This window comes from Watersipora subatra, chromosome 11 (assembly GCF_963576615.1).
Source record: "Watersipora subatra chromosome 11, tzWatSuba1.1, whole genome shotgun sequence".
Lineage (NCBI taxonomy): Eukaryota > Metazoa > Bryozoa > Gymnolaemata > Cheilostomatida > Watersiporidae > Watersipora > Watersipora subatra.
Window position 1 is genome coordinate 2,663,328 of NC_088718.1, and position 15,875 is coordinate 2,679,202.

General features: G+C 36.0%; 2 protein-coding genes across 2 annotated transcripts in view; one reads left to right on the forward strand and one right to left on the reverse strand.

Moving 5' to 3' along the window:
* The window catches only part of LOC137408375 (ribosomal protein S6 kinase 2 beta-like), a 77,592-nt gene extending 77,190 nt beyond the window's left edge, over window positions 1-402 (reverse strand). Inside the window, exon 1 of the mRNA XM_068094879.1 lies at window positions 246-402. Within this exon, the coding sequence (XP_067950980.1) occupies window positions 246-287 (42 nt within the window). The 5' untranslated portion in view covers window positions 288-402. The remainder of the gene's footprint in view (window positions 1-245) is intronic.
* Window positions 403-550: 148 nt separating this feature from the next.
* Window positions 551-7,069, forward strand: LOC137408510 (cytochrome c oxidase copper chaperone-like). The gene is made up of 3 exons (XM_068095062.1): window positions 551-642; window positions 2,039-2,157; window positions 6,523-7,069. The coding sequence occupies exons 2-3, from the start codon at window positions 2,060-2,062 to the stop codon at window positions 6,605-6,607; spliced, it is 183 nt and encodes a 60-aa protein (XP_067951163.1). The 5' UTR covers window positions 551-642; window positions 2,039-2,059; the 3' UTR covers window positions 6,608-7,069.
* Window positions 7,070-15,875: the final 8,806 nt, after the last annotated feature.

Genomic DNA, 15,875 nt, shown 5'->3' on the forward strand with positions numbered 1-15,875 from the left:
ACAAACACATATTTTAACAGCTTCATTCCACGAACTTCTCGGGATATTAGATTGGGAGATCATTAGAACAGGAAGGTTTTATTAATTGATGTTTTAAATTCACTTGTTCAAATAGATAAATTTTTATTCTTATACAATCTATGCAAACGGTCTCCACTTCCTCCTTTTGAGGTCTCGAGACTCTTTTTAATCAGAATCAGAATCAGCACTACTTGATAAGTTGTACACTTTTCTTTAGCTCTTACCATATCAAAGGGAACTTGACCGACACATTGAGCAAGAGGCATGTTGAAAAAACAGGGTTTTAGAGTAGTCTGACACCTGGCGGCCAGAATTCTGCAGGTAATTCCCGAATACACTACAACTCAACAAATATTTTGAAAAGAAGCACCTCGTTTGCGCGTCAACTACCCTTGCGAGTGATAACCGGAAGTAATTTTCGTGCACAAGTTTCGAATCACACGGTAATGGAACCGTGGACTATGCTACGATAAATTATGTGACGAACACAAACTATAAGTCACCGACTCCGTTATTTTACTTTTTGGTACAAAGCACTATCAGCGTTCATTGCATTCTCCAGTTGCATAAGTTTTATTTTTTACGAAATAAGTAAATATACATGTATTGATTTGATAACAGGTATTCAAAACTGCTTAAAATATTTTTTGCGATAGTCATATTGTCCGCATTTAGTCTAGTCATTAGTTGGCCATGATTCCTAGTGTTTTAGCATGTATCGGCTAGTCATCGAGTGATGCAATATTTCGCGACTCCCGAGCTGTGAAAGAAATCTGTTCAAAGAGCCATTATACATATATATTATATATGTATCTCTTTTTGCATTATTGCTCTATCAATTTTGTGCTTTTTAGAGCATTTTGCGGTAATTTGATCAAAATTACGTATACTCTAGTGGTTTGTCAACTTTTTTTAACGACAGTTATAAATATTGAAAATTTCGACAAACAGATTGTGTATATCGCAAAATAATAACTTAGATGAGGAGCAACAGCTAGTTAAAAGCAAGGAACGTTTCTGATTATACACAAACCACTTGCTGCTACAATACCCATATCACAACATAAATTAGCGTTGCAAGTTTGGTGCTCAGCAGTCGTAAATATTCTGTCTATGAAGCCACTACTAGATCTAAATTTCTGTCTTATGCAAGTATCTGCTGACCAATAAGTGAGCATTTGGCTTTTTAATGAGATCCTTCTGAAAAAGCAAGTGTTGAGGCCATTGGGCAATTTCAGAACCTGGTTGTTTTCTAACATACCGATAATCAACATCAGAATGCGATCTCTGAACCAAACGATGCACTCTTATATCAGACAGTGATCAATTTTTTTGAAGCAAAATTGAAGTAAAAACTCAAATTACTTGGCTATATGTTTCAAATTTGTTTCCAATGCACGTCATATTTAACAAAAAAGGTATACCTACAATTTTTATATTAATAAGTCTGTTTAAACAAATATTCGTTTATAATAACATATGGGTCTTTCAGGCAAAGTTTGTTGGAAAACAGAATAAAAGCCGGTATATAGGCTACCGTAAGCTTATTGAAAATCTTTTGTGATTTCACTTAGCAATATACCGTAATAATAAATATCTTGTTGACAGTCAACAGTAGCGATGAAAATATTTGCTTTACTGTGTCAGTATTTACATGTGTTCCTACACATTACAGTCACCTCCTGCTAGGTGTCGAGTGTCATTGATAGTGCAGATATAATATGATATATATAGTATTATATATGCAGTGTTGTATGTACACTTCAATACATACACTATTATATATACATTATTATATGTCCACTAGTATATGCACACTACTGTTTGTGCGCTACTATATGTGCACTACTATATTATATTACTATATACATGTACACTACTATATGTAGACTACTAGATGCACACTATTACATGTACACTCCAATGTGTATACTACTATATATACATTATTATATTTACATTTTACACTAATATATATATACTACTATATGTACACTATTATATGGACATGTTGTAGAGGAATCTAAGGATAGAAATTATGTCTTCAACAGACCAAAGTTCTGCCAGCCAAGAAGGGGAAAAAAAGCTGAAGCCTTGCTGCGCATGTCCCGAAACTAGAAAACCTAGAGACCAGTGGTACGAAGGCTATCATTATCATTCTACATTGACTAAGCTAGTAGTGGTCTGTGGTTCACATGTAAGTTTAGGTACAAGCATTGTCTTCAAGTCGTATTTTAAGTATGCAAGTTACAGCCTTAGCTCTTATAGTCATGCTACTCATTACAAATGCTTCTTAAAAGTTGACTTGTGACAAAATTCACATTTCAGTTATTTGGTATCAAAAGATTCATCATGTCTTACTCTGTTGTGTTGTAGGTGCCAAATATGTGGAAATGTGATTACAAGCTCTTAAAAGCTCAAAAACGAAAAGCTGCCGTAGATTGAAATCTGTTTATTTTTCTGTCGTAGTAGTGACAGTTTAGGTATTGTTTTGTCACATGATGTTCTCACGTGAATTGAAAGGCCGATAAAAAGCTCAACATAAAACTTATCGTAGTACTAGTTTACGACAAACACTTCGGGTTTTAAAGAAGACCCCGTATCAAATATATATGCTCGCTACTTTACAGTTTTGTTCCGACTTGCTCTAATTGTCTAGTCGTAATCTGATCATGTGACCCAATACTTTGCAAATAATTTCTGCAGCGATTTTCAATTATCACAGGTGACCAACAGGCTCGTCATGATTATCAGACAATGCTATGTACTCCTTCGAGCTAAGGTTAAAAAATGAAACGAATTTTTACGGTAAGTTATAAAATATCAGTGCTAAAAGTGACAGCATTACAATGACGATGGAACAGATGCGTAAGAACAATAGACATGGTTTTATTGAATGCGTGAAGTATATTCGTGAAAATATTTCGACAAATAAGGTTGCATGAAGTGTAAACAGAAACCATCTCCCACAACTACGGTATGTCACATTTGAGCCATTTTGGAAAGAGAATCCAAACTACAGCGGTCTCGTGTGGCTGCGATTAACTGTTCGTTTTTTAGCTTTTAAGAGCTTGTAATCACATTTCCACATATTTTGCAACTACAACACAGCCGTGTAAGACATGGGGAATTTTTTGATACCAAATAACTGTAATGTGAATTTTGTTGCAAGTCAACCTTTAAGGCTCAACTCACAAACGAATTGAATTGATTCTCTGGTATCTCTTACTTACTGTAGAATCGAGTTGACTCGGCACATCTTACCAGTAAGAATTGAATCGTCTCTGTTTTCAATAAGCAAAATGACTCGAGTCAAATGCATCAATGTTTCCCTATATTATTACAGTGTAACCTCGGTTTTCGAACGACTCGCAGTTCGAACAAATCGGAGTCCAAACAAAAAATTCAAGAAATTCTTGCTTCGTAGTTCGAACACAAATCGGAGTTCGAACGCCGGTACGACGCATGAGTGCGTGCGTGAGGATGGGATGCTGAGCGGCGTACGGGTGTAGATCGCTATCTCCGTGACCAACTGTGGTCGCATTGTCTGAGATTAAACAAATGGGTAGCAAATGGGCCGAGTTACAGAATTTCATCCAACTCCACCACCCCGATAAAGCTGCAGCCACCAGAGTCATCAATGACTTTAACGACACTATCGTGAACCACTTCCGAAAAGTGCTAAAAAGAAGGCAGAAGCAAGTGTCATTGGATAGATATTTAAAGAGAAAAGAACATCCTGTAGCCAAGTAAAATATCCTATTCATAATTCTTTTCTTTATTCTTTTTTTTATTTTTACACGTTCATGTTAGCGTAATCTTTCGTATGGAAGATTACGACAACGCGAACGTACGATTAGCCTGGGTTATGTTTATGTTATTTGTGTCTTTGCCATTTTGCTTAACATTTTCTGAGATATACATTGCTTTTTATGTGTTGGTCAGCATTTTAATGTGCATTTTCATGCATAAAATAATGTATAAGATACTAAAAAGGTAAACATTCAGGGTGTTGGAACGGATTAAAACTTATATGTATTAATTCTAATGGGAAAACCTGTTTCGGATCTCGAATAACTCGGTTTTCGACCAACCTTCTGGAACAGATTGTGTTCGAGAACCGAGGTTGCACTGTACTATAATATCTATGACTATTACTGCGCCAATGGAAAATCTATCACGGACAGTGATATCCTATGTAAACAGTCCAAGGAGTTGAGGTAATGCGTGTAGTTAGGCTAGTGTATGTTAGGTTATTGTTATTTTGATAAATTGTCATAAAAAAATTTTTGCCAAAAGTTGATAAATAATTAATTTTGTCTATTTGGATGAATTGAATCGATTCATTGAAATTGGGATAGCTAAAAAATTGACAACTGAATTGTGGTGTTTGAAGCTTAAAGACGGGATTTAATCGATTCTTACATGATTCATGATGCAAAAGAATTTGGAATTGAATTGTTAATTTTTTTGATGAGAATTGAATTGAATCGAGTCATTTTTAAAGCCTTAAAAACATCTCCAATAATTAGTAAACATTTTGATGCAAACTAACTAGCTGATCTTTGAGGAAATTGTTATCGCTCGCCAGCGTGAGCCATTTTGAATTAATTCAACGTTCAGATGATTACGCTTTTAAACAACCAAACCAATCAGAGATGACAGCACAAAGTATATGGCTTCATGCCTTCCAACATAAATATAGCAAGTTTTATTTTCTAACCCTCATCTAACTATTTAACTTTATGCGAGTTGAGATTTTCGTGAAATATGCCACATGGTTTGTTATGTTTGCGTTACAAGGAAAACTATCGCAAGTTCCTCTTGCTGTTAAACATTCATTTAGATTTGTCAAACATATTAACAACAGCAAGAAAGTGTATAATTCAAAGCAAACTTCTGTGGAGCCATCACAATAACATATCACCTCTCTCATTAGTAATTGAGGTTGGTATGTGTACGAATGTTTGGGCTGTAAAGGTTGAGGAAATTGAAGAAATGGGAAGATCCTCTAAGTTCCAAAGCAGTGTTTTTCTGTATTATCATTGTCGCTAGTGATCTGGCAGGCAGCAAACAACGCACCTTAGAGATATGTGTTATCATCGTGTTTTATCAGTAATATCTACGTCAAAGTTCTCTTTCTTACATCTGAAATTTGTGAGAGAATAACTCTTATTTTTTCGTATTTATTTGCTTTGATCAGTGGTTCTCAACCTTGTTGGCCATACTGACCCTTCTCAGGTTTCATATGCGTTTTTTGCCAAACTCTTCTTTATATAAAACTAAAATATGACTTTTTTTATCATCAAGTCAGGTATATGTTTCACTGGTGCTCAGAATGAACTGTGTGCATTAAAGGTTGACTTGCAACAAAATTCACATTACAGTTATTTGGTATCAAAAGATTCACCATGTTTTACTCTGTTGTGTTGTGGGTGCAAAATATGTGGAAATGTGATTCCAAGTTTTTAAAAGCTCAAAACGAAAAGCTGCCGTATATTGGAATCTGTTTATTTCTCTGACGTAGTCATTACATTTGGTTATTGTCTTGTCACGTGATATTCTCACGTGAATTGAAAGGTCAATAAAAAGCTCAATATATAACTTATCGTAGCACTAGTTTATGACAAACCTTTCGGGTTTTACCAAAGAACCCGTATCAAATATAGATGCTCGCTACTTTACATTTTTGTTTCGGCTTGATCAAATCGTCAAGTCGTAATCTGATCATGTGACCCAATACTTCGCAAATAATTACTGCAGCACTTTTTGATTATCACAGATGATCAACAGGCTCATCATGATTATCAGACAATGATATGTACTCCTTCGAGCTAAGGTTAAAAAATGAAACGATTTTTTATGGTAAGTTATAAGGTATCAGTGCTAAAACTGACAGCATTACAATGACGATAAAACAGACGTGTAAGAACAATATACATGGTTTTATTGAATGCGTGAAGTATATTTGTGAAAATATTTCGACGAATAAGATCGCATGAAAGTGTAAACAGAAATCGTCCTGTACCAACTACGTCCCATTTGAGCCGTTTTAGAAAGAGAATCCAAACTACGGCGGTCTCGTGTGGCTGCGATTAACTGTTCTTTGTTAGCTTTTAAAAGCTTGTAATCGCATTCCCACATATTTTGGACCTGCAACACAAAAGAGTAAGACATGGTGAATCTTTTGATACCAAATAACTGTAATGTGAATTTTGTTACAAGTCAACCTTTAACATTACTTTGCTCAAAGAACAAAACTGATACAATTTACAACGAATTACATATCTCATCATAAAGATATCGTATTACCTTGCAAAACAGTGTGACTTCTGTTGCCTGTGAGAGGCCTTCATCGAACCATGATACTGACTCACACTGACACCTTGGTTCAATCGAACCCTGGTTAAGAACCACTAGCTTAACAGGTCTCAATTCTGCCCTATGTCCTAAGCTAAACATAGTGTACTTACTATAAAATAGCCTTATTTTTGTTGACAGCATCATAGAGCGGGGTGAGGAGCACTGCAGCAAGGAGATAGCTGCTCATAAAGAGTGCATGAGAAAACTCGGGTTCAAAGTCTAGCTTATACCAAATCAACTGATGTTTCAAGAACAGTTCCTGTGTGCCAACGATCATGTTATGTTTACTTTTTATTTCAAAGAAATTCTTTTAGCTTTTATTTCCGAAGCCTACTGCTTCCTCTGAATTTAAGATTTAGTTCCAGATTGAGGAAAGACAACTCTGAACGAGATTTTAAATTTCATGTTGGCAGTCATGACGTAGAAGCTTGTATAATCCACTTCAGCTCAAAGTTGGAGTTGTATGCCCTCCGGTTAGGAAGAGCATTTATTCTAACCCATGAAGACATTAATAGCCACGTCAGGGCTAAGAATATTGTATAATATTCTATATATGTACTTACAATTATTGTAAACTCAAAGATGTGTGATGTGATTGAAATTTTGTAAAAATCAAATAAGATTCTGATTATGAAACCTCCAGATATTTGTACTGTTATTAAATTATGTTGATACGCTATGTGAATTAATTTTTTTAACTTGGAAAGTTTGCATGTTGTACCAAATATTGCTGCTTTGAATGCATGACTGCTGGTGGGTTGAGTGCTAATGTGGGTTTGATTGTCATGAGGTCATCTCAAAGCCTTCATGTTATCTAACCCTCATTTTATGAACCATTTTAGCCCTTTTCCCCAGCATATCACATGTATAGTTTCTGCTTCTATTGCATACTCGGCACACAAATTGGCAAAATTTGTGCGGTTTGTTTCTGGTTCAGGTCAACTTTTTAGTCATTGACATGTGTTAAAAACAAGCATTAGAGTATTTCTCATTATGCATGAAAAAAGCACTATTTTATTAAAAACTACTATAAGTTTCTACACTAGCCTTTCCTTGAACACCTGTATGTATTGAGCTCATTAAGGAGACTGCGCTAAAGCTACTGGTATGCTTGTTGGAAATCGGAGTTGCGATACCTTATACACAGAACAAGTTATGCTTGAAGAGTGTCTTTAGTGATGGTAAGCATTCATTAATTATGCACCTAATTTTTTCTTCTCTGAGTGATTTAAGACCTAGTTTTTAGTATTTGACTATAACAAACATAAGGATAACACTAAAGTCTAGTGGATATTTTATCCAATCTTTACTCCTTGTGCGCGTGTGTTTGTTTGGGCTATTCTACCGAATCTACAATTGACGGTAAATCTAGGGGCCACTTTAGAGAAGAGCACATGTTTGCACATGTCTTCTGAGATGAGGATCGTCGCCATTTTCTGCAGGTAGATTTACTAATCAGATAGTATAAAGCCCACTTGACTTAGGTTTAGCGAGTAAATATGTCATATTATAAATACTGCGCATGCTGTTGAGTATCCAGTCTGTTTGATCACATAATCTGTTTCTCTGATCTATTTTAAGGGTGGGACAGGATAACATGATGGTGGCAGCGCTTAGATGCTAGAGAGTTCTCACCGGCATATAAGGTAGGTTTCATCGTTTTGCCAATTGGCCTTACGACTTCCTGTTGCATTGCAATTGATTAAAGATGTGATACTAGTTAAGGCATGCTGGAGATAATGCTTATATAACACTTTAGGGAGGTTTATGGCAATACTATCGAGATACAATGCTTTAGAAGAAAACACATAAAACATATTGTCATCTATCTCCACCCCACATTGCTCCTTGAGTTTCTATTTTTGCTATGATTTAAAAAATCTCCACCTGACTTTCTAACTAACCCCATTGTTTGCAGTCTTTGTTGTAGTAGAACCGGTTGAAATGTATTTTCATAGATTTCTGTTCAAGATTATACCATTAGTTTATAAGCTCATCTACATCATTTTTAGGCGTTGTATTGTATCGTACAACCTGGCTTTTGAATAATCATTTTCGATCAATTTTTTCTATTGTTAAATTTTAGAGGCTTATCAGCACGCTGAAAATGGAACATAATGAGCTTTTGTGCTGTTATTATTCACTTCTTTTTTTTAAATATATTTCAGGCTCACTATTCAACAGCAACCAATGTCTTTTGATCCTCGAATTTGCATCTTTATTCAAATTATATAGCCAGCCCTTTTTGAATCTTCATTCTAAGCTAGTTTGAATCTTCGCTCTAAGCTAGTTAGTAAAATGAACCCAATTTTATAGCATACAATAGTCAATTCATTGCTAATCCATCGAAAGTTCTCCAGTCAGTGTGATGCTGCTCCTGCGCTTCACAATATCATCATTCTTTTGCTACAAGCTTGCCAGTTCTTATGCCAGTTCTCATGCCAGTTCTTATGCCAGCTCTCATGATAGTTCTCATGATAGTTCTTATGCCAGTTCTTATGCCTTTCATTTGGCAGGCCCACCTTGTAGCGAAACACCCTGATTTATGGTTATATTGGCATAGGACTGTGTCAAGCACCAAATGAAGTCAATGGAAACTATGAATTTTGTTAATTTAGTAGATTTTTAAAACTCACTTTATTACTCCCTTATTCTTACGATAAATTTATTAATTTATGTTATTGTATGTAAACAGTTTTGTATTGCACTTCCCAATAGATCTGAGATCCAACGGATTATCGGTTGTTAGTTGTATGTGAATAGTATGTTTATTTGATATATATGCATATACCGATATATCGTGAATCTAAAATGAAATTAAATGAAGAGTAAATAATAATAAAAGAGGCGATAGCAAGTTTGATAGCAAGTGAAAGTAGCATAAAAGATGTATAAAAACTCGCAATAATATGTAGCAGATAAAACATTGCCAACAAATTATGATTTGATATGAATGAGTATATAACATATATAAAGCAGAAATGCGCATATACTTGAAAAAGCAGCTGAAAACAAAGCATTAACTATATGAACAATAACAAATAAAAAAGGCACTCTGTATAATAATGATATTAAAGTAAAAAGTATTACCTTGTTACATCCTCTCAGGAAATGCAATAAGAATTGTCCTGGTTGTCGTATAACGTGATAAATATTCTTGATCGTGCTTTCTGATGACTTAGTTTACTTTAGGAATATTGACGAATATGATAAGTGTAAAACACAAGTTACCAGCTTGAGGTGCACAAGATAAATGCCTCAGGTGGTCCAAAAAATAGAAAAGTGTTGCTGCCAATTGCTAATGAATCATACTTCCGATTATAAACCAAATACACAAATGTTGAAATAGTATTGAAAAACACATAAAATGAGGACAAGGCTTGGTGAAATCACAACCCTGTGGTTAAAATTGACTTGTTTGCTGTCTCTTGAGGACAGCTGATAGACTTGGACAGTGAGTAAAGATGTACACATTACTACGTGTATAGCAAAATAAATTGCTGAATCTAACAAGTTTACAATTTCAAAATACTGATATTAATGGAGTTATCTTCTCAATGGGTCACATCTTTATAGCTAAATAAGCTAAATAGCTAAATAACATAGATTTTGACATTAGGTTTAACGGAGAGAGTGACTGTATTACTGAAGTAAAAAACCACTGCTCATTTATATTCATAAAAGTCTATTTTGGTGAGTTTTATAAAAACATTCACTAGGTTTTTGTAACATTAAGTTTTCTCCACCTGTTTCATGGTATTTAGTAGCAAACAATCTCAAGGTAATCTCTCAACGTTATCATATGAATTATAGCCTAGTCCGCTAATTACCATAGGTACATTGTATCCAATTATGTTCACTTTGCTAGTCAGACTATGAATGTCTGTCAACCATAGCGGGGTTCATACACTCCCAGTACAATAAATACTGTCTGAGATTGACGGCGAAGTGCTTCACTGGATCGTTGAACTCTGCAATTTTCTAGGACTGTTGAATGAAAGCAGCAGCAGCAAGAGGTCAATCAATAGCGCTGTATGTGCTCATGGTTGTAGACAAATTGGATGACCAGTCGGCTGCCAGTTTTATTTTGTCTCACGTTTGGCTGTCAGTATGTAGTATATTGAATAATTATGTTATGACAATTTCTCTGTCGTGCACTGCAGTGCTCCCAAAGCCGGCTCTGTTTACATAATGAACTGCACTTGAAGTAGAAAGTGCATCAGGTTGCAGGTTTATAGAGTGGGTGTCACCGCGTCCTTTTTTTGTTTGTGGTCCATAGGTGACCTTTTACAGCTTCTAGTTCACTAACTGGCATGAAATTGAGGATCAAGGTCGCACAAGTAGTAGATCCTATAGCCGTCTACCTGAAAGTCATAGACTGAATTCTGAACTGACCTGGTTCAGTCGCAGTTAAGTGTTTCAAATCCTCACTTTGTGGCTATCTTATGCTTCCGGCCAAAATGTGTCACCAAGCTCATGGTTCTTCATGGCAGCAGTTTGAAGTAATATATACGCAGTATCATTACTTTTGGCCCGATTATTCTCTATATGCTTTGACATACTTATTCCCTCCCTTTAGATCAAGCTCTCAAAAAGTGCAGCATCGGCTAACAGCTATCCTACACAACAAAAGCATGAGTGTTATCTTTAGAAAATGCGACCAGTAAGCTCCATGATGACCGAGATTTCTTTTATTTTTTAATGAGATGTTCCGATAAGGTGGGTGTTTAAGTTGGGTGGTCCTCAGGAACCAGATGGAGTTTAGAAACCAATTATTTATGACGACCCGGCAGAAGGCACAGGTCGCCAAATTCCTGTGCCTTCCTGCGCTGTGGTTGGAAATGAGGCTATCTGATTCAGTTTTATATTAGTTGTGCAAGTTAGTGTTTAATAATAAGCTAAACATATTAGTAATGATAATATAAATAATATAACACGGTAACACAATTGCATATGTATAATAAACAAGCTTTGTGACATCATCATAGCAGTCTGTCCGTGTGACAATGACTAGTCTCAGGTTGGTCTAATCCTGCATCTCCAGTTCTATTTCTTACCATCCTTTGCTATGCATTGTGGTCCATATCTACTTGCTTCTTATTTTTCTTGACTGTGTCTTTAAATATCTGTTTAGCCTTCCTCTGATTGCACTTTTATTCATTTTAACTGGGAGTACAAACAAACCGGTACAGAGCAAACTGGTTGGTACATATATGTGGGAATTTTGAATCTGTGGAAAGGACAGAACATAAGCGTGTGAATTTTGGATGAAATTCGCCAAAAAATGTGGAAACTCATAGCGTTTATGCGGACTAACAGACAGACACAATGAGAAGGTAGGGTTTACTGATATAGATTTTTGAAGGAATGGAAAAAAGTCATGATTTTATTGTATTTCGTAGCTATACTATGATGAGAGTGCTGACGCTGGCACAGAATGTGAAATATGCATGAGTTCTTATGGAGCCATCATTCCCTTTTTGTTTGTGTGCACGTGCAGTCTAGCGCAACAATGGTTTGTTTCTCAAGCCATTTTAGTTCAAGGAACTGGAATGAACAACAAACTTATAACAATAGACGGCAAGTCTCCGCTATTGCTTTTCATATGCGCTAGCGTTTCATATCGATTGGCTGTTCTTGCATCCCCATTGACAGGAGACAATGAACTCGATACTGTGTGCAATATTGGAATAATAATTTATAAGCAATCACAGTGCAGCTAGCGGTGTATGGAATATCGGCTGCAGCCCTTGGAGCAAATCAGTCGACATCTGTGACAGCGTTCATCGCTACGTGGTTAGTTTGGTATAATGCTTGCTAGGCTTTACTTCTGTAAGTATGGGACCATCATTTATGTTTCAGTCACAAATTAGGACTGCATGTTTGAAGCTGTCTTTTGTCTTTCCATTTTCTGCAAGTTCTCTAAAAAAACTTTCTTGTTTTTTCAGATTTTCTTCCAAAGTTTTGTTTTCTGCAAGTGTTCTCCAAATTTTATTTTTGTTTTTGCATCAGTGCTCCAAGGTATCGCAGGTTTTACTATAGAGTTTCTCCAGGTTGTCTCTTGTTTTCTGCAAATGCTCTCCAAGTTGTCTTTTGTTTTCTGCAGATTCTCTCCAATTTTTCTTTGATATATTGTTGCAGATTTTTTCTCTTTCCAACGATGACCTTTAGTTAACTATGCGAACGTTTTTGTTAAAAACTTGCCGAACCTTTTGTCTGTTCAATAAAAGTTAGTAAAGTTGTAACCTTTTTTTACAAATTGATGATTGAAGAATGCAAACTCTCAACATAGAGTTATCACATCCTACAGCATGCTACTAATTGTAAAAAGTTGTAGGTTTTATCTCGGCTAGCTCATAACGAGTCTATGCATTCTTTAAGCACACATAAGGATAATTGTTAGATGAAATCACAAAAATTGTATTTTTTATAAAGCTAAAGTGAAATTTGATAATCACCCTACTGCAGAGCAAGGGCTTGTTCAATGTTAAATAATGCATATCATTTATCTACAGAAAAAAGAATAATCATCTCTATCAGCCTGTCAACATTTCCACGTTCAACCATTTTTATTTATTCCTATTCAATAAAATACTCATTGCAGGCGGCAATTGTAAAAGTGTGCAGTTGTCTGACTGCTTCATGTACTTCTCTTTGTTTGACTGTCATCCGGGCTTTTATTTCCTACATGCCATTTGGTCAGTATATTTTATCTAGCTGCTTTATAGTTATTCAAATTATGTATTTGTGCTGTTAGCTTTGTGGTTACTTGCAGCACCTGCTCTCAATATCAATTCATATGCTGCTGTTTTTTTCAATTGTGGCGTATCAGTGTTTTCAGCTCCAATGTATTCCTCAGGGTGATGTCGACCTCAGGTTATGCAAGTAGGCCATATGCATTATGTATTTGCAGCCACTACAGACTAAGTTGCTATGCATGTACAGTTTATTATATGATATAGTAGTATTCTGAGGGCTTCTGTATGAAACTGTGATCTGAATGCGTTTTTCCGCATTTGATGCAGGTCTGATAACGAGAAGAAAATAATGCTTGGCATTCTGGGAGTAGTTTGAGCCACATGTTAGACATCACTAGATTTCTGAAGGTGAGTTACAGGTTGTTGCACTCGCAGAGAAATTTAGTTGTAGTAAAACAATGGACGAATTAAGATGGGAAATGTTGTCATATGATAGCAGGGGTTTATCTACTGTGGTGCATATGGTGCAAATGCACCACCATAAATATGGCAAAAAATTTAAAAAACAAGATTTAAAATCCATCAAGAATTGAGTAAATTACAATTCATTTCACTGAAAACTTGCTTTGGGAGGAAATGAACAAAAACGGCCTAGTAGAGCTTGATATAACGAACCAGTTTTAATAACATTGACCTGAATTTGTTTAGCTTATAAACAAATGAGAGTGGTCCCAATAAACATCCCCAATTGAGCCACAACTTTTTCAAAAGAAGTACTACAAGCAATTTTAAAAGCAAAATGTCTCAAAAGAAAGGTCAAGAACGAACTTTGGATCATTTCTTTTGATGACAAAACAACAATTCAAAAAAGTATGCCTTAATATGTCTGTTTTATAATAGCATCGTTATGTAGCTAATACTACGAAACATTTTTTATGGTAGTTTGCAGAAATGATAGCTAACTTCTGCACAGCCAAACCAAATGGCTGTTGAGGTTTTGTGATTGATTTTGTCTTGATTTTATTTTATTGCACAAATGTTTGTTAACTTTCTGTTTACATGTAATCTTGATATACATAGTATAAGGAACATTATAAAACACCAATTTAATTAATCATGTCTAATGTCAATTTTTACTTCTAAACTTGTTGTTTGCTGCAAATAAATGATTATACTTTTTTGGGCTCAAACACACCCCTCCTTCATTCTAAGATGCCTAAATTTCAAAAAGTTCTGCTAGCGCAGGGCCAGGTAAGAGAGTCGCCCCGCGCACCCCCTCCCACTCTAGATATATTACACAAATTTTGCACCACACACTTTTTTCCTAGATCCGCCCCTGGATAGGCGTTCAGTAAAATTTGATCTTCGGCAAGATGTCTGCATAATGTAAGCTGTTGTCTCCGTGACCAATATGTTCACTTACCTACAACTGTGTGAATAAGCATGGATTACATGTCATCTTTACGTGAATGGCTGATTTAAAGTGTGTGTAGACAGTCTCTCGGAGAGTGTGATGTCTGCTTGGCTTACTGCAAGCAGCTGTACATGTTTTAGGCGTGTTGTTGCGCATACAATGACTCTGTTATCTTGGCTGGATATGTCCGAGTCCAGTGTTAAGGAAATCTCGACGACTAGAGACATGCCCAGTTGCAGAGAGCATTTTAAAGCCCGGTCCTCACCCACAGAGGAAGCGGCGGTGGTGCAACTAGCGGTTGCTGAGAACCAGCAAGCCGGCACGAGTCGGTGGCAACTTTTTCTGTCGGCGGTAGCCTCCAGCAAAGCTTAGCGAGTTGAACTTTTCTATGATCCCCGGCGTAAGTTGCAGGATGTCACCAGTATTGAGAACCAAGCACAGGCGACCTGAGCACTCAGAATGCATTAGGCTTACGATTTTCGTTATTTCAATTTTCTGAATAATCCATACTTCCCAATACAGTAAAGGAATTAATACGACCTTGACCCGGAACCTCATGTTGTATTTTAACTGCATGCGTAAAAGATACCATTGTTTAAGAGCAGATAATTCCTTAATTTGTGTGATCATCGCCGATACCGTAGACTCTGAGAACATTCAGCCTTCTCTGGTACCACCGAAGACTGCAAACGCGGATGAACCAGGCTTTATGTTTGATGTCATTCCAGTCACCACCAGTGACCCTTCTTTGAAATTAAATTGAAATTAAAATTAAACCTCAACCAGTTGTTTACAGGCCTTATGTTCTCGACCAGTAGGCCTTGGCTTAAGCTAGAATAGGAGTAACTGAAACACAGTAGTAGCTCAAGAGAATTAAACAAGGGCATAAAGTATACTATTGTAACACGACACTATAAAAGACCCATATGGCAAAAGAATCGCTGTACAATTACTGTTTGCGCATAGAGCGTGGGGAGATAACACCAAATTAGATAATTTATAATTTCCATTTAAAGTAACATACTTGCTTCAGACTTGTCATCTATTGCATTAAAGATATATGTCAGGGAAGTGTTTATTAACCTTCTTGCTAATAGAGATCTCTGTATTTAAGTATTGATCAATTATTGAACATATCTACTGTATCTATTTTGTGTGTACAGTTATACATAGGAAAGATGCTTTTCATGTATACAATAATCCGCCGTATGTTGAGTTACTAATAAGAGCCTTTGAGGTTCTGCTGACACAAGGCAGCAATCAATCCCAGGTATTTTGATGATTTTCTGCTTATTGAACTGCCGAAATCTATTTTTTTTTCTTATGAATGAGGCGTGATACTGAATGCTTGTCAGCGATTAGGACTTAGACAGATCTAC

What these genes read in the sequence shown, in the direction of transcription:
- LOC137408510 (XM_068095062.1), top strand. Translation starts at nt 2,060, where the DNA reads ATGTCTTCAACAGACCAAAGTTCTGCCAGCCAAGAAGGGGAAAAAAAG. An exon ending in AGAAAACCTAGAGACCAGTG is followed by an intron (nt 2,158 to 6,522) that starts GTACGAAGGCTA and finishes TTTTGTTGACAG; the next exon opens with CATCATAGAGCGGGGTGAGG.